This window comes from Eucyclogobius newberryi, unplaced genomic scaffold, assembly GCF_026437365.1.
Source record: "Eucyclogobius newberryi isolate DKJ021-1_F unplaced genomic scaffold, fEucNew1.0.hap1 SCAF_2, whole genome shotgun sequence".
In the NCBI taxonomy this organism is placed as follows: Eukaryota; Metazoa; Chordata; class Actinopteri; order Gobiiformes; family Gobiidae; genus Eucyclogobius; species Eucyclogobius newberryi.
The window spans coordinates 30,016,534-30,042,688 of NW_027315834.1; the positions used below are offsets into that span (position 1 = coordinate 30,016,534).

A 26,155-nucleotide genomic window follows, 5' to 3' on the forward strand; every position below is an offset into this window, starting at 1 on the left:
AAGCGAAGAGGAACAGATGCAGGGCATTGTCCAGCTGTGGAAGAGGGAGCATGCAGCTGTGCAGGGGGAGGGGCGGGTGACCGATCAAACCTCAAGAAGTGAGCATTTAAATCATTCACCCACTGTAGATCCCCCTCTGTCTGGGCAGGGGGGATTTTGAAGCCCGAGATGGTTTTCAGGCTCCTCCACACTCCCTGAATGTTCTTTTGCTGCAGCTGCTCCTCCATCCTCCTCTTGTAGCCGGCCTCAGCCTGCCTGATCTTCCTCCTCAGCTCCTTCTGCACAGTCCTCAGCTCCTCCTTGTTCCCTGACCTGAAGGCTCTCTTCTTCTCCTTCAGCAGAGCCTTCAGTTCACGGTTAATCCATGGCTTGTTGTTTGGAAAACACTGCACCGTCCGGGAGGGAACAATGTTCTCAAAACAGAAGTTGATGTAGTCCGTGATGCACTCTGTGATGGTGTTGATGTCCTCCCCATGTGGGTCATAAAGCTCAGTCCAGACAGTGGTGCTGAAGCAGTCCCTCAGAGCCTCCTCGCTCTCAGCAGACCACATCCTCACCTCACGGGACACCACAGGCTGCCTGCGCACGATGGGTTCATACACAGGCCTCAGATGTACAAGGTTGTGGTCCGAGCTGCCCAGGGGAGGGAAGGGGGAAGAAGAATAAGCCTCCTTGGTGTTGGCAAAAAACAAGTCCAATGTTCTATTCTCTCTGGTGGGGCAGGTAACATACTGGGTGTATGTTGGTAGAACAGAAGAGGGAGAAGCGTGGTTAAAGTCACCAGAGATGAGGAAGAGAGCCTGTGGATGCTGTGTTTGCAGCCTACAAGTGCAGGAGAGCAGTGCTTCACAAGCATTTTCAGCATTGGCAGACAGGGCCACATAGACTGCGATCAAAATCACATGTGAGAACTCCCGGGGCAGATAGTATGGCCTCATGCCAATAGCCAATAGTTCAATATCCTTGTTACATAGCTGCTCCCTCACTGTGCAGTGTTCGGGTTTGGACCAGCTCGTGTTCACATACACCGCCAGACCGCCTCCTCTTTTCTTCAAGCATTCTTTCGTTCTGTCCGCCCGCAGCAGATGAAAATTGTCCAAACCTACAATAGAGTCTGGCATTTCTGCTGTTGACCAGGTCTCTGTGAAAATCAAGACGCTGCTGTCCCTATAAATCCTCTGGGACCGCATGAGGCTCGCTATTTCCGTCATTTTATTTTGAAGGGACCTCACGTTACCCATGACTACGGCGGGAACCGACTTCCTGTTTGTCCCTCTCTTCTCTCGGAGATTACGTCCAGCCCGTCTGCCTCGTTGCGTTGTACTTCATAATCAAGCAATGGGAGTAGATTTCCGATTTATGTTGTCTATCACATGTAATGCTGTTTATTGTGTCACTTATCTCCAGACACAAGGGTTAGGGTTCACAATCTACCAAAGAAAAACACAGGTTTTTGTGAAAAAAGTCTACACAAGACAAGACAAGAGAGGGACTGTATTACTTTCAGTGCTTTAATGAGCTATTAATGACACAATGTAAACATTATTATTTAATAAAGTTACATTATTAATGCAGTAGTCCTAATTGGTACAGTGGCAGGTTATCTTCAAGCAAATATCCTGCTACAAACTGACACAAGATATAGAAGTATAGGCTTTTTCTAAACCGATAATAATGGCTAGATTGGCAGACAATCCAGCACCAGTCTCAGGACATGCCTAGCTTTAGTCCTGGACAAGGCAAGGCGAGTTTATTTGTAGAGTACAATTCCTGCACAAGGCAATTCAAAGTGCTTCACACAACAGGAAACAGACAGAAATCACAAAATAGTTCAAGACATAAAAGAGAACAGTGCAAAGAAAATCCTTTCAGTCATATGCCTAGCTAAACTGTTTTTAGCTTAGATTCGGACAGTGCCGGAGTAGAAGCTTGTCTCTCATCTTCAGGAAGACTGTTCCAGATTTTAGCTGCATAAAACTGAAACACAGATTCCCATTTTAGTCCCAACTCTGGCACCAGCAGGAGGTCTGAGGTCCTCAGATTCTGAGATGGCTCATATGGCAGAATTAGAATCAGAAAAGGTTTATTACCATTGCTAGTGAACAGTATTCACAAACATTGGAGCTTGCTTTGGTGATACAGTGCAACATAAAACAATGAACAATGATAAAACAACCAAAGAGAAAAACAATTTAAATCCGCTATAGGACAAAAATAAGAATAGGCTTACTATGTACACAAAATGTACAAAATTTATAGATGTAGTGCAACGACTTAAACTGTTTAAGAAGTGTTCATGATTCTAATGGCAGACAAGAAAGAAACTGTTCTTGTGGCGTGAGGTTCTGGTCTGGATGGCACTAATATGTCCAAGATGTACCTTCCCGCTAGGCCATAGAGAGACTTGTACACAAGCAGAGCTGCTTTAAAGATAAGATAAGATAAGATAATCCTTTATTGTCCCACATGGGGAAATTCCATTGATGCAACGCAGGTAGATACAGAGATAGATACAGAAGAAAAGTCTGTTCTCTGAGCCACAGGAGCCAGTGCAGAGACCTGAGAACAGGACTAATGTGATGGTACTTCCTGGTTCTAGTCAGGACCCGAGCAGCAGCGTTCTGGATGTACTGCAGCTGTTTTACAACTCGTTTGGAGAGGCCAGTGAGCAGGCCGTTACAGTAGTCTAATCTACTGGAGACAAACGCATGGACAAGTCTCTCCAAATCTGGTTTTGACTATACTTTTGATTTTGGCAATGTTTTTTAGTTGGTTAAAAGCTGTTGACGTTATTGATTTAACATCAACATTAACATTAACAGTCCATTATTACCCCCAGATTTCTAAACCCACCTCGTGTAACAATAACATATGGCCCTCATTTATCAAACTTCCGTACGGAAATATACAGCGTGGATATGTGGTGTGCGACCAAAACTAGGCACTCTTCAGGCTTTATCAATGTTGACGTGAAAGTAAAGCTCAGTCAAACACATTTATTGTGCTTGTTTATTTGATATTTTAATGATTATGTTACTGTGTTTGTTGGAAAGCCAAACCATCAGGCTTGCGCCCCTGTGTTTTGGCAGCCTCGTGTTTGAAGGACAATTCAGAATGAACACTATAAAGGGAGAGTTTATAGAATAATGTTAAATATTTGTAACGCAAGAGTACTTTAACACGTTTCTTTTAGTTGTGCAGTAACGTAACGCGTTAGGTTTCCAGGACAGTAACGAGGTAACACAACAAGTTACTTTTAAAAGTAACGCTACCACCACTGGTCATTTAGCAATCATAATGGCCTTTGTGGAGGGTGCACGCCTACATGCTTTCAAGGTTTAAATCCTATCCAGAGTAATATCATGTCTGGGAAGTGAGAAGTGAAGCAAGAGCAGCGTGTAGTGGACCGGTCCGGGCGGGTTTACAAGTCCCGTATTTTTTTTTTAAGATTTTGTTGCCCGTTGATAAATTACGGCCATTGTGTCTTTACTGGGAAACATCTTGCCCCAAGTATACAAAAACGGTAGGCCTATATGTATATATATATTCAATTAATTGTATTAGCTATAAATTATCTGTGCTTTTTTCATGGCAGAACATAATATTTGGGTAGCTCTCTGACTATACTGTTTTGCCAGTGGCCTGAACGTGTGGGCCTTTCATGTGTTTGTGTTCATGTTTAATTTGGTCCTGCCGCGCTGTCCATGCCCGCTCCATCTGGTGTGCAAATACTGATGGGAATACTGCCCATTCTTCCCCAGCCCGAGGTGCTGATCCGGGGAACTCTCTATAAGGGCTAGGGTTGTGTAGATTAATAGAAAATAGATACAGTAGATCAATTTAACATTCAGGATCAAATGTATTTTGCACTTTGCAAACTTTACAAACTTTGTACGTAGCTTTACATTAGTCCACTATTAGGAGATAAAATAAAATAATAATAAATATTGATTATATCTGCCAGTCACTCGCTCAGAGCATGACTGAGGCTGTCCAATAGGAAGAGTAGGCAAGGAAAGTAGCATTAAGCAGAAAACTACTTGATTACAATATAAATGTGAGGTGCTTTTAATGTCGAGCAGCAAATAAAGATTGAATAAAGTTGGACATACCGTACACTGTATATTCATGGGTTTCAGCTTCCTGCCATTTTAAGTTCTCATCATTAAAAATAAATTATATTTAGTATAATACGATGCCTGCACTATTAAAAATAAACTACAATCACAACTGAACCTTCAGACCAAGTACATTTAGCTATAGGAACTGGCAACCCAAATGAAAGAATCCTGTGAGGCTGCTTTCTGATTGGATTATCATATTTAGAACAAAAAACCCAAATTTCAACATGAACAACCAGCCCACAACATCATATCACCAAATTTAGTATTACAATAGATATATTAATATTTCAAACACACACTATGCTGCAGAGAGATTTGGGCGGCAGTCGACGGCAGAGGCCTCGGCGACCAGATCTCTGTGCACAGAAACTGACTCTGAAATTGGGGACATGGAACGTCACGTCGCTGGGGGGGAAAGCGCCTGAGCTTGTGCAGGAGGTTGAGCAGAACCGACTCCGGTTGAGCAGAACCGGGAGAGATTTTCCCAGATCCCGGGGGAGGCTGAGGACATTGAGGCCGAGTGGACCATGTTCTCAATCTCCATTCTCAATGCGGCTGCTCGGAGCTGTAGTTGCAGGGTGTCAGGTGCCTGTCGTGGCGGCAACCCCTGAATCAGACCTTTGGCTGGTGGGACTCCTGAGGAAACAGACAGACAGGTATCGGCGGGCCAGGCGTACGCCATGGAGGAGGACTATCGGTTGGCTCCAAAGAAATTTTGGCAAACTCTCCGGCGCTTCAGGAGGAGGAAGCAGTGCTTCACCAACACCATTTATGGTGGGGGTGGAGACCTGCTGCCCTCGACTGGGGATGTCGTCTGTCGGTGGTCCTTAATCCCACTGTCACGTCTTTCAAAGAGGAAGCCAAACCAGGACACGTCTCTGCGACATTGTGTGGCGGTAGTCGAACCTCAGTTTCCGGAGGAGCAGAGTGGTTTTCGTGCTGGTCGTGGAACTCTAGACCTGCTCTATACTCTCCATCGAGGCTCAAGGGTTCATGGGAGTTTCCCCAACCAGTCCACATGTGTTTTGTGGATTTGGAGAAGGCTTTCGACCGTGTCCCTCGGGTGTCCTTTGGGGGGTGCTCCGGGAGTATGGGGTCCGGGGCCCTTTGCTCAGGGCTGTCCGGTCCCTGTATGACCGGAGCAGGAGCTGTGTTGCATTGTCGGCAGTAAGTCAGACCTGTTCCCAGTGCATGTTGGACTCCGCCAGGGCTGCCCTTTGTCACCGGTTCTGTTCATAATTTTTATGGACAGCATTTCAAGGCACAGTCATGCACTGGGACGTTCCTACCCTCACCTATGGACATGAACTTTGGGTAATGACCGAAAGGACAAGATTGCAGATACAAGTGGGATCGAAATGGGCTGGGCGCTCCCTTAGAGATAGGGTGAGGAGCTCAGTCGCTAGAGTAGAGCCGCTGCTCCTCCACGTCGAGAGGAGCCAGCTGAAGTGGCTCGAGCGTCTGTTCTGGATGCCTCCTGGGCGCCTCCCTGGGGAGGGGTTTTGGGTATGTCCCACCGGGAAGAGGCCCCAGGAAAGACCCAGGACACGCTGGAGGGACTATGTCTCTCGGCTGGCCTGGGAATGCCTTGGGATCCCCCCAGAGGAGTTTAAGAAAGTGTCCGGAGAGAGGGAAGTCTGGGAGTCACTGCTTAGACTTCTTCCCCCGACCTGGCCCCGGATAAGCGGAAGAAGATGGATGGATAGACGCCTATCCTCCACTCACGCTATAAAATAACTACATTTCCAATTTCCTTGATAAAGCATGACCAAAGACTAAATTAATATATTAAACTAAATTATTAGAAATAATGATTCAGGCTCAGTAATACTTCTGACCTTTTAATTAACTTTATAGGTATGATTTAACAAAGAAATACTCTTTTAAAGTGTAAAAAGTGCTAAATCGCATAATTTCATCCATGTGCAGTATAAAGGATTATATTATTTTATCATGATCCGTGTATTGTATTTTGTAAAAATTTTAAGTGACCTTGGGATTCCCAGCTATATTGGACTATGGTCTTAATTGCACGGTACAGTCATCTCCCTTGTATGGGTTTTATCTTGGGCGCTTGGATCCACAGTGAGAATATGGGCTATTATTGGATCCTAATTGCTGCCAAGGCAACAGTGCTATTTCAGCCTGTAACAATAGCATGCACGTTTTCAAGGAAACATCGTTAATTCATGATCTAGTCATTTTTACTATACTTCAGCGGTTCTCAAACTATGGTTATAGACAACCGGGGTTCCACTTGTATGTGAAGTCCTCAACTGTTGTGGTTTTTTTTGTGTTTTTTTGTTTGTGTTTTTTTGTTTGTTATCTTGGATTTTTTTATAGGATCCCAAATTATGTCTTAAGGTTATTTTTATTTTTTTCAACAAGCATTTTTCAACATCAAGTACATTCGTTTGAATGGGCTATTGGTTGATTAAAAAAAAGTATGACCTATTCTTAATCATTCACTATTTGGTGGTCAATGCTCTTGTTGACTCTGGTCTTGTAGTTTATGGCGACATTATTTCTAACACATTTTCACTATCTATGCATTTTAGCTGCTGTTCCCATGGTGATTCACAAATCACATTAGCAAGTTTAGCCTCTGGGAGAAAAAACAACAACAGTCGTTATGCTTTAGAAGAGGATGAAAAGTCCATCTTGAATCAACAGCCCGTGGGCATTAGAGGCGGGTAAACGGGTACATAAAATGGGACTAGATGTAAACAAGTTAGCTTTAGGACTATTTGGTTGTCCTTGTAGGGAAATAACCTGACCTCTCTCTGCACCTTTTCCTCAAGGCCCCTGAGGCAATCTTTCAGGAGGAGTGGACATCGGCTTATCAGCGTCTGGGGACCCTGCTACAGATCTTGAACAAGAATTGGGGCCAGAAAGTAACTTGGAGATTAGCCTATTGTTCTTGCTCTAAGTTTAGGTTGATGGGAGAAGAAACTAAAGGAAAGACACTCAGACCTTGGGGAAACATACAAACATTTCTGCAGTTCATAACGTAATACCAGTACATTCGTTGTCTAATGTTGCATTGTGCCCAGTTTCATTCTGATGTAGACTTGATTGGGTTTAGTTCCGGGTTTAATCCTGATTTGTTTCTTATATTCTCTTACATTTGCTGATTGATTATGCCTTTCCTGTCAGCCATACTGTTATGAGCCATTTTATCTCAGTTAATGAGATGAACCGTAGATAATCAGACTATAACCATTTCTGTAGCTTACTTCAATCAGTTCAAAAGCCACTCTTTAACCAAAGTTTTGAAGTCTGATAAAATGTTGTTGACGTTGCCATGATGATGTGTGACAATTCTCCTGCTGTACATTCATCTGTTTTGGTTCAACACTTTGGTTCACACTCTCACTTAACATCTGAGGTAACAGCAGGATCTGAAACAAACATGCACCAACAGTTTGTGATACAAGAAACCACTGCTGAGATGACTTTGAGTTGTTTCATCATTTGTGAGAGAAAACGCTTCTAACTGAAAGGTTCTATTCGAAAAGCAGGAGTGTAGTAAAGCCGAACTCGTATATCGGTCGTCCAATATCCGATATAAGCACTTAACGATCATTGTCTGAGTCATGTCATGACTGACTGAGGCAGCACTGGATTTAAATGCTGTGAACTAACCTATTCACTTGAGAATAAATATTAACTTCAGCACAGATCACACAGGAAACAAAATAGGGCTTATTTTTAACCAAAGTGTCAGTGCGGAGAAGAGAGAAAATTCTCGTCAGAAAAAGCACAACACGCTGCTTCGGTCTACATGCCGGATTATATTCTCACTACGAATATGACAGGCAGTTTATCTGAGCGGAGAGTGGAGGTGGACATTATCTGTACATTTAGATAATATTGTGAATATTGTTTTGAAGATATGCAAAAGGATAATGAGTATATCATTTTTGAGAAAAGATATATATTTTTTTTTAATAGTTATGTTGTAAACTTTCAAATAAGGGTATACTATGGTGATATTTCTGCCCTTTTGTGATTAATTTGACTAACATTTCAGCTTTGTCTGAGAAATAAACCTAAACTAATTTTAAGAAGTGTTTTGACATGTTTATGTTGAATTCACATCATATTGTCTGAATATTGTTATCAAAATACTCCAAACAATATTGAGCTATTTATTTTTGTCAATAACAACATCCCTAGTGCTGTGTGTTGTAAATGTGTTTCTTTCACTGCAGTTTGCTACATGTAAACATGGTTTGGCTGCGCTCATGTAAGCCTACTACAGTTAAGTGATTATGGCTGTAACCAGGTTCACGGGACCTACATTGACATGTAAATGAGCTGTTAAAAGAGGACTTAATGGTCAGCACTTATGCATATTAATTACTATGCACACATACTGTATTAATTAACAAATCCTATATGGTTAGTTTTTAGGAACTTACTTTGACAGTAAGACAGACAACAACAAATAATGATATTAAAAAATATAGACAAAATGCAATATATATACAGCAGGTCATAACACCAGTGCATAACGAGGAGTACAAATAGAGTATGTATTATTTTCTAACGGCAGAGAGAAAGAAACTATTCTTGTGACGGGAGGTTCTGTTCCGGATGGACCGTAGCCTCTTGTTTGAGGGGAGTTGCCTCCTGCCTGAGGAGAGTGGCCTCCTGCCTAAGGGGAGTGGCTAAAATAGTCCGTGTCCAGGGTGAGAAGGGTCGGCTGTGATCTGACCTGCAAGTCCCAGAGCCCTGGTACAGGTCCTGTAGAGATGGAAGTCTGCAGCCGATCACCTTCTCAGCAGAATGCACAATGCGCTGTAGTCTCTGTTTCTCCCTGGCTGTGGCTCCAGTGTACCACACGTGATGGAGGAGGTGAGGATGGACTCAATGATGGCCGTGTAGAACTGCACCATCATCTGCGCTGGCAGCTGGCTTTCCTCAGCTGCCACAGGAAGTACATCCTCTGCTGGGCCTTCTTGATGAGGAGCTGATGGTGGCTCCCACTTGAGGTCCTGGGTGATGGTGGTGCAGAGGAAGTGGAAGCGGAAGTGGTCCACGGTGAGAGTCTTGTCAGGGCGGTTTCAACTTGGAAACCTTTTAGTGAATGTTTATGTCTCTACGGTCTCTATCTGCAAACGGATGCAGTCCTGGTCAAGTCCTGGTTCAGTCCTGGTTCGGTGTTGGACCATCTGCAGCCTGTTTGTCCATGGAAGTAGGATCTCTCCTTCACTGAGGTTTCTACGTTTTCCTCACTTAGTTTTTTAGCAAGAACTTTGAATTTCAGTTTCACTCACTGTTTTAACGCACTAATCTCACCCATGCTTGCCTTAGAGAAAATCCAATATGTGTATGCTATAGCCTACAAAAGAAGGACAGTGTATGCAAATTATGGGTTTTAAGATTTTAGGTTTTTTTTTTACAAAAACTGAATAGTGTTGAATTATTATTTTGGTGCTGCTTAGTGGCTGTTTGAATGTACGTGAGTTCTGGATCTTCCCTCTCCCATTTCATGCTACACTGTCCTGTCTAATAAAGCCTAAAAAAATAATAATAAAAGCAGTAAAAAATAAAAGCACTTGAAGAGATTTTTTTCCTGCTTACTTTACTGTCACTCAAGATGACTGGCTTTTCCGATTTTACCCGGGAATCAGGTCTTGTCTCCACGAGTTCTGATGGCTGTGATTGACAGGCAGATTAATCAATCAGAAATCACATAGTCCTTCAAATTCTGGTTTACCAGTCTATTTAATACACTGTATGTTCCAGATGAATGTGTTTTAATTGTATACAGTACATAAGGCAATCGAAAAAGAAAATTTGCTGTCAAACTGCCTTCGAATCCATTTATTTTGTACCATGTTCAATTCTTTTATTTCCTCGCTTTTGTCCCCATTCTGTGGCTGTCATCTCCTTTGTTCCTGCCTCAATAACTGACATTTTGCTGCTGACAGTGAGACGAGAGCTGGCATTTGTGACATTAGCGGGTCTCTGTCTAATTGTCCTTGGTGCTGTGTCATTACCAGCTCTCTGTTCTATTGAGAGTTCAGGTCCAGTGGCTTCTATTAAACTCTTCATTATTGATTAGGCTCACGCTGACGTCATACAGCGTCGACACGAGTTGTGTGGCAAGTGGTGCGTAAGATTTGTCCTAATGATTAAATATTTCAATTGATTTAAAAAAGGATATTATTTTTTCCTGATTTTGCCTCAACTGTAAATACAATAGAATTATGATCTGGCTCACAAGTTTTCTCATTTTGTTTTGTTTACCTTCAGCGAGTTGTTCAACTTGGATGTCGTGATGGTGTGTATCGGCTCATAATATATGAAGAGTTTATTTTTGAGTGGGCCTTTGTTTCCTAATATGGCTATCATAAAATGTATATCCAGATCTATATCAAAATTACTCATTTGAGCAGGTATTAATACTTAATGTCACATAAAGAGAACATGTTTTAGAATGTTCTTGATGAGAGCTAGTGTTGAAAATTATGTTCAACAAAGTGTTTCAAATCATCATTGTTGTATAAAAAATTGTATTGAGACCAAGCCTTTTGAAATGGGAATACAGAGCCTGATGTTTGGCAGGAAATTGAACAGGGTAATGCTGAATTTGAATGCTGTTTTACCCTGGCTCACAGTGATGCTGTAAATGGATCTAATTATCTTTCATTGCAGTACATTACAGTTTTGTTTTCAGTAATGCTTTGTGGGCTGTCAAACAGGGAACATGGGAATCGCTTAATGTGGTAATTGTGATTAATTTAAACATGCGCAATGATTTATGATATCAAATAATATTTCATTGGTCAATTATATATTTTTTTTATTCTTTTTTTTTTTTTTTCCCCACAAAATAATTAAAGTCAGAACTGCTTTCAGACACCGGGTATAGTCAAAAACATTTGGTCTTTTTGTGGTACAGTAGCTCAAACTAAGGGTGGGCAATATGGAGAAGAATCTTTTTTTTTTTTTTTTTTAATTATTCCAATATTTTAACCCAAAATCTGCTCCGACACACTTGTAAATCTCTTGTTGGAGGTTTGATAACTCAAAAAAAGTGATTGGACTCTAAAATGTACCAAATATTTGAATTTGAATATTTGACAATGCTATTTTAATTTAGCATTTAGCATATGTCCAAAACAACACTTTGGATTCGACCATTTTTCATATATGTCCCTCCTTTCTCTCAAACATTGGGTCCAGATTGAACGTTCTATAACAATCAGGGATGACAACACAAGCAACAAAATGAGTAAAGTCGCATACAACAGTATACTTCAGTCCAAAGCGCTCTAACCTGATTGAAATCTACCATTAGCTCTGTGTTAACTGTGTCACTGTCCCATCCTCAACCTATTCTCATCTCTTCTCATCCGTTCCCTATTGTGTTGGACTATTCCCACCGGAGCAGGCCTTGATGAAGAAACTCTCTCCCTCTCTCTCTCTCTAAACTCTAAATCTATTTCACTTCAGTGGCAGCCAAGCTCGACCGACAATTACATGACTTCATATGAGAGGAAATGCAATCAGTCCGTGCCGTAGGAAACCGTAGAAGCGGCGAGCAGTATTGACAGTTTGACGTGCGGGGAGCCCGATGCCAGATGTTGCACGAGCGGCGATCGAATAAAGCACATGCAGCGGTGATTTGCTCCGAGCGGCGGTGGAAGCTGAATGTGTTTGTCGCAGACACAGAGCCACTCGCAGAGCACCTGTTCGCCATGCCGCTCGGCTCCACGTATTACCATCTCTCCCTTTTCATTCTCTTCCCTCGCTCTCGCACACTTTCCCTCGCTCTTTCCATCCCGCCGCTCTCCCTGTAGGAGCGCTTTCTCTATCGCTTGCGCTATATCTCTCACTCTCTCCGTGACCTTAACAATACAATACCCCATCCTTTCTCTTATTCGCATCCGGGTATGAATAATGTGAATTAGTATACCGGACAGTTCTCTCTTTTGCCCTATTGCTGCAATTTAATTTAATTTATCAGATTTACAACTGCAGGACGAGGCGATATGGACAAATGCATTTAAAGGCGGGTTATAAACTCATTCATTCTGGCCTGTAGTGGGAGTTTGTGGGATTTTGTTCCTGGTATCAGGTTTCTTACACTAACTTTAACATAATTTCAACCTACCGTACTTTAAATTATGTTTTATGCCTATATTGTTTTAACAACACCAATTATGATATGACTTAAACTTGCCTTTTGTGACTAAATGAGTCCCGTGACAACTGGGGGGGTTTGCTCATAATTTACATCATATTTGCTAGAACAAAGTAGTAATCATAGTAAATATAAAATGTTTACCATCTTGATTAGAAAGGATTTCTAATATATTCCCTATCAAAATATTCATATATCAACCCTTGAAGATACAACTGGATGGTGTTTATGGTTAATCTATCTAAATGCCAGGTTGAAATTGATCTGAATGAATGAAATGAACAGATCGACGTGTTCTAGACATTTAGGATTATATGGATTAGTCACTCCTGTTTTTAATTGTAGGATTGTGGACAGATTAAGAGATTAAGGGTCATCTCACTGCTGTCATTTGAATCTGAATCTTGAATCTTGAATCTCTTTATTTTTTATGAATGAATGCCCTTTCCTGTGCCCAAAAGCATGAATGAACAATTTTGTGTGTGCGTTTTGTGGCTGACATTGCGTGTGTGTGTGTGGACTGAACAAACAGCACGACATGCTCATCTTGTCTGGCTTTGACGTCACTAAAATCACAACAGCCATTATCAGCACAAGCAGATGTTTGCGCTTTGTGCATGTTGTGCATGTTGTGCATGTGGGGTGTGGGGGGTATGTGTGCGTGTGGGGTCCACCTTGTTGGCCACGGCAACAAGATGATTAGATGTGGATGTGGAAAATGAGATTATGGTAAAGTGAGAAATGTACAACGATGAGATTCAGGAAAACCTGCCCTGTGCTACATGCAGTATTTGGTTACATACACTTTTGGCGATATTCAGACAATATTCCAAAAATCCATCAGAAACATGGCTGTAAATGTCTTGGTTGAGGTTCAGATATTGTTTAAAGAATGAATGGACCATAACACAAAAGTGTAGATGTATTACTTCATACTGTTACTGTTTTCAACTTTCTGTCCTTGATATTTTTAGCTATTTTTTAAACATTCAAAAATATCTGTATTATTTACATTTAAATGTTTTAACGATTAATCACAATTATTGACGCATGAAAAAGTGAAAACCTTAATTTTCGTTCATTCTAACTCTGGGCTTACATTGCACATGGTCAGGAACACCGCTCCAGCACAGCAGCCGGAGCTGGACTGGGTGCAGGTTGGGCGTAAAACATACCATTCCTCTAGAACAGGGGTGGGCAAACTACCTTTTAATCTGGCCCGCCAAGCTTGTCCAAGTCATATTAAAAATGTATATATATATAATTTTTTTTCCCTTTTTTGGCCTCAGGTATCTGTCTGCACTTGTATCCTTAATAAATATGACGTGAAATGAATTAAATAATAGATTCAATAGCCTATATTTGACAGAAAAGTTAGATTTTATTTGATATTTAATTTTTGGGATTTTTTTTTCTTTCACACCAATGATCGCGGGCCGGCCCTCCACTACTTGCCTGGATTTGAATATGGCCCTCAGAGGAAAATAATTGCCCACCCCTGCTCTAGAATGAAACCAGATTTATAGGTTTCATACTATACATTACATTACATTACATTAGTCTCCGTCTTTTATTTGAAACTGTGAAAATACAATATATATCTCAACGTTTTAAGATTTGATTTTAGCTGTGTGCGGGCGAACCCTCGCAAAAATCTTAATGGCCCCAGCCAACACTTGATAGCAGTATATTAACATTGATTTCAGATAAGAGCAGCATGTTTTTTCTTCATCGCTCTGCAGTCTTGTAGTGAATGGTGTGAAAACACGGGAGATAGTGAGCACAGCCTTCCCCCTCTGGACTCTCTCGATGTAACACAACCATTCACAACCGCCTCCTGCTCCCCTCCACATGAGTGAATACAGCCAGGGACACACAACGCTTCAGATACACACAACTCTAACACACTGCATCAATGAGCAAAAACAATTATGATCATGAGTAGTGTGTGAGGTATGTGTGTTGAGGGGTGAGGGCTGAGGTGTGACTGTTTGACTTTTGTATTATTATCATTATCATTATTATTATTATTATTATTATTATTATTATTATTATTATTATTATTATTATTACATTAAAATTAGTATTTGGTTTTGATAAGACAAGCTATCTACTGACCCTCGTAAATCCAGGCCATAGAGCAGAGCGCTGATTTTTTATAAGTGTATGTAGTATTCTACCCATGTCTGTCTTATGTGTTATTTTTCTGTGTGGTCCCCTGTTTCCTAGACTAATTTGCTTCAGGACAATTAAGGTGGTCTTGAAATGTAGTTTTTCCTTTTCAAAAATCTACCTGGGTTGATTTTTTGAGTGATCATCACATGTAGGGCCGCATTTCGCCCCCTCTCTTAACGTTTACTTTGGCGTTGAGGAGCTAATTTCCTGACTTAATGCGTCGGTGCATTTTCCGACAGCTGTCACGGCGTGGAATTCTGAACAAGAGGTGTGATCGTGCCAAAATATGAGGTGGAGTGAAGAAAATTATGGGCGTGGTGCATTCTGTGAGAACGAACACATTTCACAACTAGTGCACTGGAGTCATGTTACTATCTCCATATGGACAAGATGATCATACTAAAACAACCTTCATGGGCATAAAAAAAACACAAATTATATGTTAAAGAATAATGAATACAGTCAAGTTTTTACACCTCAACTTGACCGATGCTTGACTGTTGTAAGTTAAAATAAAAAAATACAAAAACCTTCACTATTACGTTACAATCAATTGGCGAGATAAGAGGTTGGAGAGATAAAACAGTTTACTCTAATGTCACATCAGTGAAGCTTTGGGCTCAATGATGAAGGAGCTGCCACAGTTCAAGCAGATTAATGTCCTCATCTACATTCAGCACACGCATACACCAACACATGCATGTAACAAGGAGACGGGGCTGAATTAGAAGTTTCAATTATCACAAGAGAAAATGGTGTCGAAGGATCAGTGGTTTTAAAAATGCTGATGAAGTAATGGCTTTGTAGCTGCTGTCCTCTTGAAGGGTTAAAGTGTTGTTTTTAATTAGAGTTTCAGAGCAATTTCATGTGGATTAAGCAAAACTAATTATTGTTGTTATTTGCAGAGGAAATTGTGTTATATAATTGATAGCAGGATTGGGATATGTCTTGCATCCTTTTATAAGCATCCATTGCCAAAACAGATGCCCAATTCCACCTCTGCATCTTCAAGATAACTGAAGACTAGTTGAAGATTGCACTAAACTAAATGCTTTTTTTGTTCTTTCTCTGCAGAGGGGCCTTCTCTGAGGTGGTCTTGGCCCAAGAGAAGCTGACCGGGCGTATGTTTGCGGTGAAGTGCATCCCCAAAAAGGCTCTGAAAGGAAAGGAGAGCAGCATAGAGAACGAGATTGCAGTTCTGAGGAAGTGAGTATGCACACATATGTTTGTTTCTCTTATGGGAATGTTGGATTCTAAAGGTCTAATCTAAAAGTCCTATATTATACCAGAAACGTAATCATAACTATAGTGCTTTTAGCTGCTTCTCACAACCTACTTCACGTGTTAATGTGCTTTGGGATGCACTCCTCGCCTCCTCTGCTGGTGTTTTGGCAAATCACATTTTAAGTTGCACAGTAGAAAATACCAGGGCCATTAAAGTCCAAAGTAGTAGCTCAAATGATGCATAATAAACTACTTTCAGACTGATTCAAGAGCTAACATTTTACACATACCGGTCACCTATACCTGCGTCCATGGCAGAAACTGTTCCCATTAGTGACTTGATAAACATGTACACACACACACACACACACACACACACACAAAACCTCTCTCTTTTCATTCACAAACGCAGAGACACATGATGCGGCTAATACCTTGTTACCGCGACAACCAAGCTTCTCCGTCCGAAAGCACACTCCGCCCCCAGGTCACGCTCCACAGCCACTCCAGCGCCAAACAAGACATCACGACTTCAACTTCAGAGCACAGCATTTTAGGAACGGGGGAAAGTGAAGCGCTGGAGACTGTTATAAAACACGTCAAAAATAATAGTGAGATATATTTTCTACAGAAAATATGATAATGTTGAAGACAATGTTGTGCCACTTATTCTTTAACCTTAAAGCATGATGAGGTTTAGAGATCATTAATGTGAGCTGCAATTTAAACAGAAACTGCAATAATAATAATAAATATAGCCGCAAGCGGCAATGATCGGCCCTCGCCACGCCGCCGCCACGCCGCCGCCACGCCGCAAGAGGAGGGGGCGCTAACGCGCCCCAATTGTCCTTTTATTACGCCTACTGCTGAATCTGTGACGCTGTCACATCTTCTCCCCTTTGTTTTACCATCAAAAAGCAATTTTATTTTGAATTCTTGGCAAAATGTGCGGCTTTGCCGCACAGACACTGTGACTCTTTGAATAAAAATGTGGATAACTTTTGATGGTCCACCCCTGAAGATGAGTCTCACCAAATTTCAGGTTAATAGGGCTGACGCCCTAAGAGGAGTTTGTGAAAGTCTAAAGTGTAAACATGTTCTGGCGATTTCCCCATTGGAATAACATGGAAGGTTTCGGTCATCGTTACGGCAACGCCATAACAATTATGACATGGGTCTCATTGACTTTTTTGATGGGGATGCCAAAATTGAGTTGTGTGTCAAATTTCATATAATTTTGAAAAACTAAATATTTAACCTCCATATAAAATCTGTAGGGGGCGCTGTGGCTCCAAATTAATTTATTTCACTTCAAGTAGGTTTAGGGCAAAGAGTTTAACAACTGATTCTAATTTGACACAATTCAGACTTTATCTGCACAAACGGCAGAAATGTTAAATTTGGGAGATTTCTGAAATTCTTGCTACAGTTTGCGGCTTCGCCGCACAGAGACCGTGAGAGGTATCAATGTAATTTGGATAACTTTTGATGTCCCACTCCTCAGTAGCATTTTCACCAAATTTCAGCTTTTTAGGGCCAACGCCCTGGGAGGAGTTCGTAAAAGTACGACGTTTGAAAAAACTCCGAAGTCATGTTTAGCCATTTTTGAAGCAATATGGCCGACATTTGGTTGGGCGGACGGCGTTGCCGTAATAATATTTTTTACTTCTCTTGTCACCATCTACCTCTGCGCCAAATTTCATGATTCTACGATCAGATTTTTTTTGGGTCATTTCCCATCTCTCAATGCATTTTTGGTACATTTGGGGGCGCTGACGCGCCAATTTTTTTAATTTTAGAAAAAAGGAAATAGTCAGAATGTAGAGAGGCACGATTTTTAGAGGTGTGCTAATTTTTGTGACTTTTCGTCAATGTTCACTGGGTGAAAAATAGGGGGGTTGGTCCCGAGAAGAAGAAGAAGAAAGAAAGAAAGAAAGAAAGAAAGAATAATATTCCGATGCGAAAACAATGTTTCCCATTTTTCAAATATCATAAACTACATTTTCGGAAAGCGCTCGCGCTTTCCTACCTCATGGTGTGGGTCCCTGGTCACTGACGGGTACTTTCGTTAATTTTGAGTGGGCTCCGCCCACTTTGTGTTTTTGGCCCTCTATACAGTAATAATGTTACATTTTTGCATTACATGCTTATATGCACGGAACATGCAAGAGATGGGGAACGTATTCGTGAGCTACTCAGGGCAAATGAGCGCTTTATATGGGGATGAGGACCACGAAGCGGTCCTCATCCCAATGTAAAGTGCTCGTTTAGTGCGCACTTTTGCACGGGCTTCGCCCGTTTACAACGGTAATGTTCCATTTTCCTACTACTAATTAGTATGCACGGGGCGTGCGTGAGTGAAGGAGTGCGTTAGTGAGTGTTTGAAAGTGGGCGAGTGCTTCGCACGGCCTTACGAGATTAATAGGCCTCTCGCCAGCTTGTGGCGCTCGGGCCTAATAATACAAATTACACAAAATAAATAATAATATTAATATTTGTTTATGATGATTAATAAACATATTATTTTTATACACTTTGACAATAACCTAGCTGTGTATAGTTTCTGTGATGTCCCTGGCATAAAATGATACAAGTTTTTGAAAGTGAAAAAGACCTGTCTTAAATGACTTCTTTTGCATAGTCCATACAGTGAGCTCAGGTTGCGCGGGGTGAAAAGACTGTTAACATAATATTTTCTCGCTCAACAACCTCCTGATAATATCTCTTTAGCTCTATAACTCCTGTTGACGCTGGTCTAACTGACCGTTTACGTTGGATTTGTTGGAACTTACACAAGTCAACGTTAAAGCGAGATATAAATATTGTAGGAAGTGTGGGAATAGTATATATATGCCTGACATCTACAAATTTGAGGTCACTCAAGACCTAAAGGGTTTTGTTTCCATATAGAAGACATAATGCTTTTGTCTGCTAGATAGCTATAAGCTTTGACACCCATTGATCATTTTATATTAATCTAAAAGAAACAAGTCTGTTGATTTCCAATTGAAAAAAGCGCCGCACTGCTGGACCATCCTGATGAAAATAATAAAAACTGTGCACAATGTACGTGCAGAGCAGTGGCTGTGCACGGAACAGTGAAAAAAAAATCACTATTCACTATAAAATGTTGACTGGTTAAAGGTTAAAGCTCTTAAATTTGATTTTGCATAATCATTGATTTAGACTTACTATAATTTGATGGTGTTCCCTCATTAAAAGCATACCTGGAGTTGTAGTTTGCTTAATTTACACGTTTAGCCTGAAAAATCTGTTTAGCCTGAAAAATCACTCCATTTCAATTTACCCCAGACAGTTGAGTCTAGTAGTATTCTAGAATCTGCACAGTTTTTGAATCCATTAAATATCATCAGCATTTCTGCTGTCAAATTGTCAACACTACAAACACATGCCTATTAGCATAGCAATCATGTTGCCCAATGCTTCATTTATGTTTTCTTGTTCATGCCCACTGCTGATAGCAGAGGGTGCCCAAACACCCTAAATACCTGACTGGAAATTAAGGTGTAGTTTCATCTTTATTTATGACATTACAGCTTACTGTAATATGACTAGTCTTGGTAATTGTCGGAAAAACACTTAGCTTGTTGTTTACTCAAGAGAGAATGGCTCTAAAAGGCCAAAGGTCTAATGCATTTAAATATGTCCATATTGCCACAGCTGCTGCAGGGCTTTTGTGAGTGATGACAAAACAGCCTTATGTTATTAAATACAGTCATTTAGCTAATTCGACAGCACTGTGCAAATCAGACAAAATGAGAACTGCTTCCAGCCCAATTATACAAATGGAAGCCATTACATTAAAATGACAGTGGGTAAGTGGGTGTGGAGTGTGCAGCACTCCCTCGTGTTTGTACCAAGACAACAGTGCAATTTGTATTTGTATTCTGTCGGAATTAAAGGGGGCACTGGTTATATTTGAAAGTTGATTCAATCTGGTTTCTGTAAAGGAAAGTTTATTTGTAGAGCACAATTCGTACATAAGGCAATTCAAAGTGCTTCAAAGTGAAATAATTAAAATCACAAAAGACATGACAGAAATCACAAAACCTTAATTTCTATTCATACTGAATATTGATTGTACTTTTAGGAGGAAACTCTCAGCACACTCCCATATTGGAGAAGTGTGGAAAAGTATGGATTGTAAATATATTTTGGCCAAACCAAACACAATTTAGTAAGTTTGAACGTTACTTGAATGGACAAACTTTGATACGCACAAGAAATGATCAGCCTGAGATGTTGTGGAGCAGGATTGCAACACAAGAGAGATGGGCGAGGGTGTTAACTGGTTAGTAACAGACAGGACCTAAGGAAGTAGTAAAATTGGAAAATACAATTTTACTTGTTGTATTTAAACAACGGCAAAAAAGGCTAAGTTACACAAACCAGTAAGTTTTCTTCAGGTTTTCTTACTAATATATATTTTATATAATCTTGACTGTTCTGTTATAAGCATCAAACATGGCCTTAAATTGACAGATCTCCAATTTAATTTCAATTCAGTGTATTTCTTTAAAGCAACAGTTTGCTCACAGGGATGAACAAAATTACTGGCAGAAAGTTAGAAAGCATGACACAAACAAAGATTAAGCTAGGCTGTTTTACAGGCTTGATTTATATGTGGTGTGAACATGAGTTCTTGCTCATATAACACTCCAAGGTGTCTTACAGTAAAAGTGGAGGCTTCACTGGTGTATGGATGAGAGTGAATGTGGGACAACGGATGGAAATAATCCGGCGTGGTTACAGCAAGTGTATCATGCATGTCCATAAACATGCACTGTCCCGACCAAAAAAAACAAAACAAAACGGGACTTCTTTAAAAACACTCATCTGCTCAGACAAAGAATCTCGCAGATGTTTAGGGCCTAGTACAATGACTTGTTTTTTTCAAGGTTAAGAGGCAGATAATTAAGTGTCACTCAGCTTTTTACATCCTTCACGCAGGCATTAAGCCTGTCTAATTGATCGGATTCGGTCTTATTGGGTTTCATTGATAAATGTTCAAAAATGTTCAAAGAATGTTCTCTGCGACTCTACCTCATAATAAAACTCAGCAGCATTGAGGTCAGTTCACAAATGATGAATTGGTGTATAAATCCATAGTGGAGAGTGCTCTAACTTTCCATGTGACTGCATGGCACAATCACATGACCTGTAGAACAATAAATAAATTAAACAAAATTATCTTGCTTGGCACCAAGATTGTGGGGAGACCTCAGAAACCTCTGAGCAGTTACAGAGAAAGGACACTGACTAAGAACATTGACTTCTCTCACCCTCTGAACACGCAGTTTGAGCTTCTGCACTCTGGGGGGCGCTGTAGCAGTCCATTGGCAACAAAGTCTTTAAAAAAAATATTTTGTACCCTGTGCTATAGACTTCCAAAATGCAAGAGCTACAGAAATTAACAGATTTTTTAATAATGGATTTATTCTCTTATGTCTTATGTTGTCCATATGGTGGTGAGCCAAAGATGATTTTCTAGACAGTAGGCAATAAAGCTAATCTAATGCTACTTCTAAATACAGCTGTGTGTCATCTGCATAGCAGTGGAAGTTAATGCCATGCGTTCTGACTGTGGCGTGCGGTCAGGGCAATCAAGTCAGTGATTGTCAGTGATTGGCCAATAAAATCTAAAATTATGTGTCACATCTCACATGGTGTCTTTTACTGGCCGCTACAGGCCGCTGGCCATTCCTGCATTACTTGTTCCGCTTTTGCCACAGCGGCGAAATCTGTGGCAGTGTTCAGAGGCCCGTTCATGCTCCGCTCTCTAACATGAGCTTTTAGAACCAGAGCGGACAGCACCTTCTGAGGACCACACAGCCTCAAACCCATGGACCTATACTCAAACCTCGATGAATAAACCTTTGTGGGAATCAAGGATGTTTGCAGGTTTTGCCCTAACGGGGCATGTGCGAGGAGAAGTGAGGCAACAGCAGAGCAAAGTTTCAACAAACGGATCTTTTAGAGACAAGTCTGTGTTTGTAGCTAAGGCTCTGTTCATTGTTCCAATGACTAGATGTTAGTTAGAAATACATGTAGTCATTTAACAACATGTAATGGATTGGTGGAGTGGAGTGAGCTTATCTAATCCATTTAGCATCAAAATTAGATATGAGAGTGTAGCTCACTAGGAAAGGCTTTTGCCCATGATGCGAGAGACCTTGGTTTCAACCCCATCCTCCCCTTTTCTTTCCTTTATTTTTCAATTAATTTTCTATTATCCACTAAATATTGATGAACACCCCAGGTCTGCTTGTCAATCCATAAAAGTCACCTAACGGCAGCATATAAAGAGAAACAGAATTGGACCGAGTAGTGACCCCTGCGCCCTGCCCTAGGTTTTTCTATCATTTATTTGTGACAGTGTGGGCGAGTGCACCAACACTGCGGTTCTGCGCTTGGGGTCTTCTTTGAGTGCTCATTTTAGACGAATAACACAGTCAAATTCCAAACTAAAAGTGACGTACCCTTCGATGTCAGAATGTTTCCATCCTTGTGTATGAGCCAAGGCTTTCCCCAGAATGCACAACAATAGTCAAAAAAGACTACATTGTTTTGGGGGCAGCTGGATATTTCAGAATTGGGCCAGTCGGGCAGGGGACTAGAAAATATTACCGTCTCTGTCCTGAACTTAACCCATTCAAACTCCGCACACACTTGGAATTTGAGCACCTCTGATTCTTTCTGTCAAATGTTGTTACCACCTGCATGAATCACAATTCCGCAGCACCGATTGCTACTCTGCTTTAAGAGCCTGTAAGCGTGATTTTCATTATAAGTTAATCTCGTATCTGTACTACATATTACGAGTTGAAATATTGAACTTCTATCTCTAGTATCTTGTATCTTGAAATGTTAAAATATAGGTTTTCAAGTGCTTGTGATCACGCAGCCTATTATTTGGAAGACTGAACATCATCCATGCTCTACTGTGTCTAGAAATAGCTGCATTTTATTCAGATGTCAGACAGCGTTGACAACCTAGACATGTCTTGTCGTCAGACCATATAATTACATTATCATCTGAAATAACTTTTAACCATAAAGTGCAACATACAGGTGAGACCCTCTTAAAGATAGCTGGGCCTGAAGGTATAATAAGAGCTAGCTGGCTTTACCGTCTTCACTTGCTGTGATCGTGCACATCCTGTACCCTGAGCTCATCTCCACTAAACTTTTTTCCATCTTCCTACCTGTGTCTGCCGAAATGTTTCCATCTTCAAGAACCATTACTTCACCCACGATCAGAGCCTAAGGTTTCTTTGATGTCGCTCATTCTGGCCCCTGGATAGCACTTAACTGACGCTGCTGGCATCTCCACATCTCTAACTATAGAACTTCCAATGACCAGAGTTTCATGTTCATTCAGCCGGCGTGTGATCGACCTTTGAGTTGGCATACAGTGGAGACAAACCTCAATGTTTTTAACCCTCTGATATATATTCCGGACTATCTTGTGTTTCCTTGAATTTCTTATGTTGGGTAACAAAAATGTATCTACACACTCTACTTCAATTCATTTCAAATTAATTATACACATTTTATCATTACAAATAATGTGATTTACATAATGCATCCATCATTGGAAAGATTGCATATTTTCTCTGCTCATCTCCTCTACTATAAACAAATCACTCATGCCTCACAGTGTTACAAGGCCTTCTGTTGTGCAATGTGTATATGGATAGATTCAAAATACAAACATGGTAGACGCTCAGCGCTGTTTCTACAATAAGAGATCTAACTATAAGGTTGTGTAATGAAGTATGACAACGCAATCGTGCTTTATGAGCTATGAGCCAGAATCAAGACAAAATAGATGGAAATAGGGGCCGGATATATTGAGGTAATAATCTTCTATTTAACAAAAGCAAACAAAGCAATTGAGAAGAAGAACGTTTATAGAGTAATCTCAGCTGATGGCTTGGCTTAGTCATAAAGCAAAGTTTAAAATGTGTGCTATGCCCAGACTAGTGGAGCAACAGCGGCCCGAGGCACACAGTGTGGAAGTGATTATTTGATTTGTCTTGAAGAAATGATTATTTGATTCGATTTTAGTATTTTGCTGCTTCCAGGTATGTAAATATATAAAAAGTTAAAAAGGATGCCGTTCCTCATGACCAGCAAAATTAGATTGAGCCCAAACCGATGACCTTCACTCAACCAACTGATCATTCGTTGCATTAAAAGTTGCCTTTCACTATTATGCTTTAGTTTAGACTGACTAAATATATAGGGCTCTAATTTAATGTAACGCAAAAAAGCAACGACACATTTGCACATATCTTCCCTCACATTAACATTTTAGCATTTAGAAATGTAGGGAGCAAACCTTGTTGTCAATGCTCTCTTACAAATATCAAAAACAGTTTAAACCTGACCTGACCTGTTTTGTTTTGTTATTGTGTTTGCTTTTCAGAATCAAGCATGAAAACATTGTGGCGCTGGAGGACATCTATGAGAGTCCTGACCATCTCTATCTCATTATGCAGCTGTGAGTACAAACCCATTCATGGCTCCCAACCTCCTGTTAAGTGGTGACATTTCGAAAAATGCTGTTGTTTACAGTGTACTTTTTCGTCACTCTTATACCCAATTTATTTTTTATTTTTGCCATTTCAATACAATTTCTTTATTTAGTTCAATACTGATTATTTTATGACAGCAAATACCGTATTTTCCGGACTATAAGTCGCACCTTTTTTTCATAGTTTTGGCCGGGGTGCGTCTTATACTTATACCCTGGAGCGACGTATATGTGATATTGTTTGTTATTTTCACACTTGCAACCACATTTCATGCTCCAGTGCGACTTATATATGTTTTTTTTCTTCTCTATTATGCATTTTTTGGCTTGTGTGACTTATACTCCGGTGCGACTTATAGTTCGGAAAATACGGTACTACTAGTGTTAAATGTGTAGTTCAACTTCACAATGCACTAATTACAACCGACATTCTTTGCTCTCACTGTTTGTCTGGTTTTAATCGTCTCACAAATTACAGATATTGTGAGACAACTGCATCTGAGTAGCACTAAAATCCAGACAATACAGTTTAATTCTAGAGAACGTTCCACATTCATCCCTTTGATTATGTAAGGACAAAATTTGAATATTTTGTGAATTATTCAGTTGCCCACTCACACGTCTCATCACACTTCTTCTCTCACTTCTGTGATAAGAACACGCCCCCCCTTTCTCTTTCTCTTTCTCTCTCTATCTTCCCATTATTACTTTGCCCCCTCTGCTTTTGTCCCTCTTCCTCTTGCAATTTCCTTTTCTCACCTCTCTCCCTTCTTCATTCTCTCTTTGATCTGTCTTTCTTTCCCCCTCTCTTTCTCGCTATCTCCCTCTCTTTCTTGCTATCTCCCTCTCTTTCTCGCTGTCTTCCTCTTTCTCGCTGTCTCCCTCTCTTTCTCGCTGTCTCCCTCTCTTTCTCATTGTCTTCCTCTTTCTCGCTGTCTCCCTCTCTTTCTCGCTGTCTCCCTCCTCACTGTCTCCCTCTTTCTCGCTATCTCCCTCTCTTTCTTGCTATCTCCCTCTCTTTCTCGCTGTCTTCCTCTTTCTCGCTGTCTCCCTCTCTTTCTCGCTGTCTCCCTCTCTTTCTCATTGTCTTCCTCTTTCTCGCTGTCTCCCTCTCTTTCTCGCTGTCTCCCTCCTCACTGTCTCCCTCTTTCTCGCTGTCTCCCTCTATTTCTCTTTCTCGCTGTCTCCCTCTCTTTCTTGCTGTCTCCCTCTCTTTCTCGCTGTCTCCCCCTCTTTCTCGCTGTCTCCCTCTCTCCCTCTCCTTCTCGCTGTCTCCCTCTCTTTCTCGCTGTCTCCCCCTCTTTCTCGCTGTCTCCCTCTCTTTCTCGCTGTCTCCCCCTCTTTCTCGCTGTCTCCCTCTCTTTCTCGCTGTCTCCCTCTCTTTCTTGCTGTCTCCCTCTCTTTCTCGCTGTCTCCCCCTCTTTCTCGCTGTCTCCCTCTCTCCCTCTCCTTCTCGCTGTCTCCCTCTCTTTCTCGCTGTCTCCCCCTCTTTCTCGCTGTCTCCCTCTCTTTCTCGCTGTCTCCCCCTCTTTCTCGCTGTCTCCCTCTCTTTCTCGCTGTCTCCCCCTCTTTCCCGCTATCTCCCCCTCTTTCTCGCTGTCTCCCTCGCTTTCTCGCTGTCTCCCCCTCTTTCTCACTATCTCCCTCTCTTTCTCGCTATCTCCCCCTCTTTCTCGCTATCTCCCCCTCTTTCTCACTATCTCCCTCTCTTTCTCACTATCTCCCTCTCTTTCTCGCTATCGCCCCCTCTTTCTCGCTGTCTCCCTCTCTTTCTCGCTATCTCCCCCTCTTTCTCGCTGTCTCCCTCTCTTTCTCGCTATCTCCCCCTCTTTCTCACTATCTCCCTCTCTTTCTCGCTATCTCCCCCTCTTTCTCGCTATCTCCCTCTTTTTCTCGCTATCTCCCCCTCTTTCT

The 26,155-nt window shown here is 41.1% G+C and overlaps 1 protein-coding gene across 1 annotated transcript in view; it reads left to right on the top strand.

Moving 5' to 3' along the window:
• The window catches only part of camk1da (calcium/calmodulin-dependent protein kinase 1Da), a 73,204-nt gene that overhangs the window by 19,779 nt on the left and 27,270 nt on the right, over positions 1-26,155 (top strand). Inside the window, exons 2-3 of the mRNA XM_072454982.1 lie at positions 15,532-15,663; positions 24,134-24,208. Coding sequence (XP_072311083.1) covers positions 15,532-15,663; positions 24,134-24,208 — 207 coding nt within the window. The remainder of the gene's footprint in view (positions 1-15,531; positions 15,664-24,133; positions 24,209-26,155) is intronic.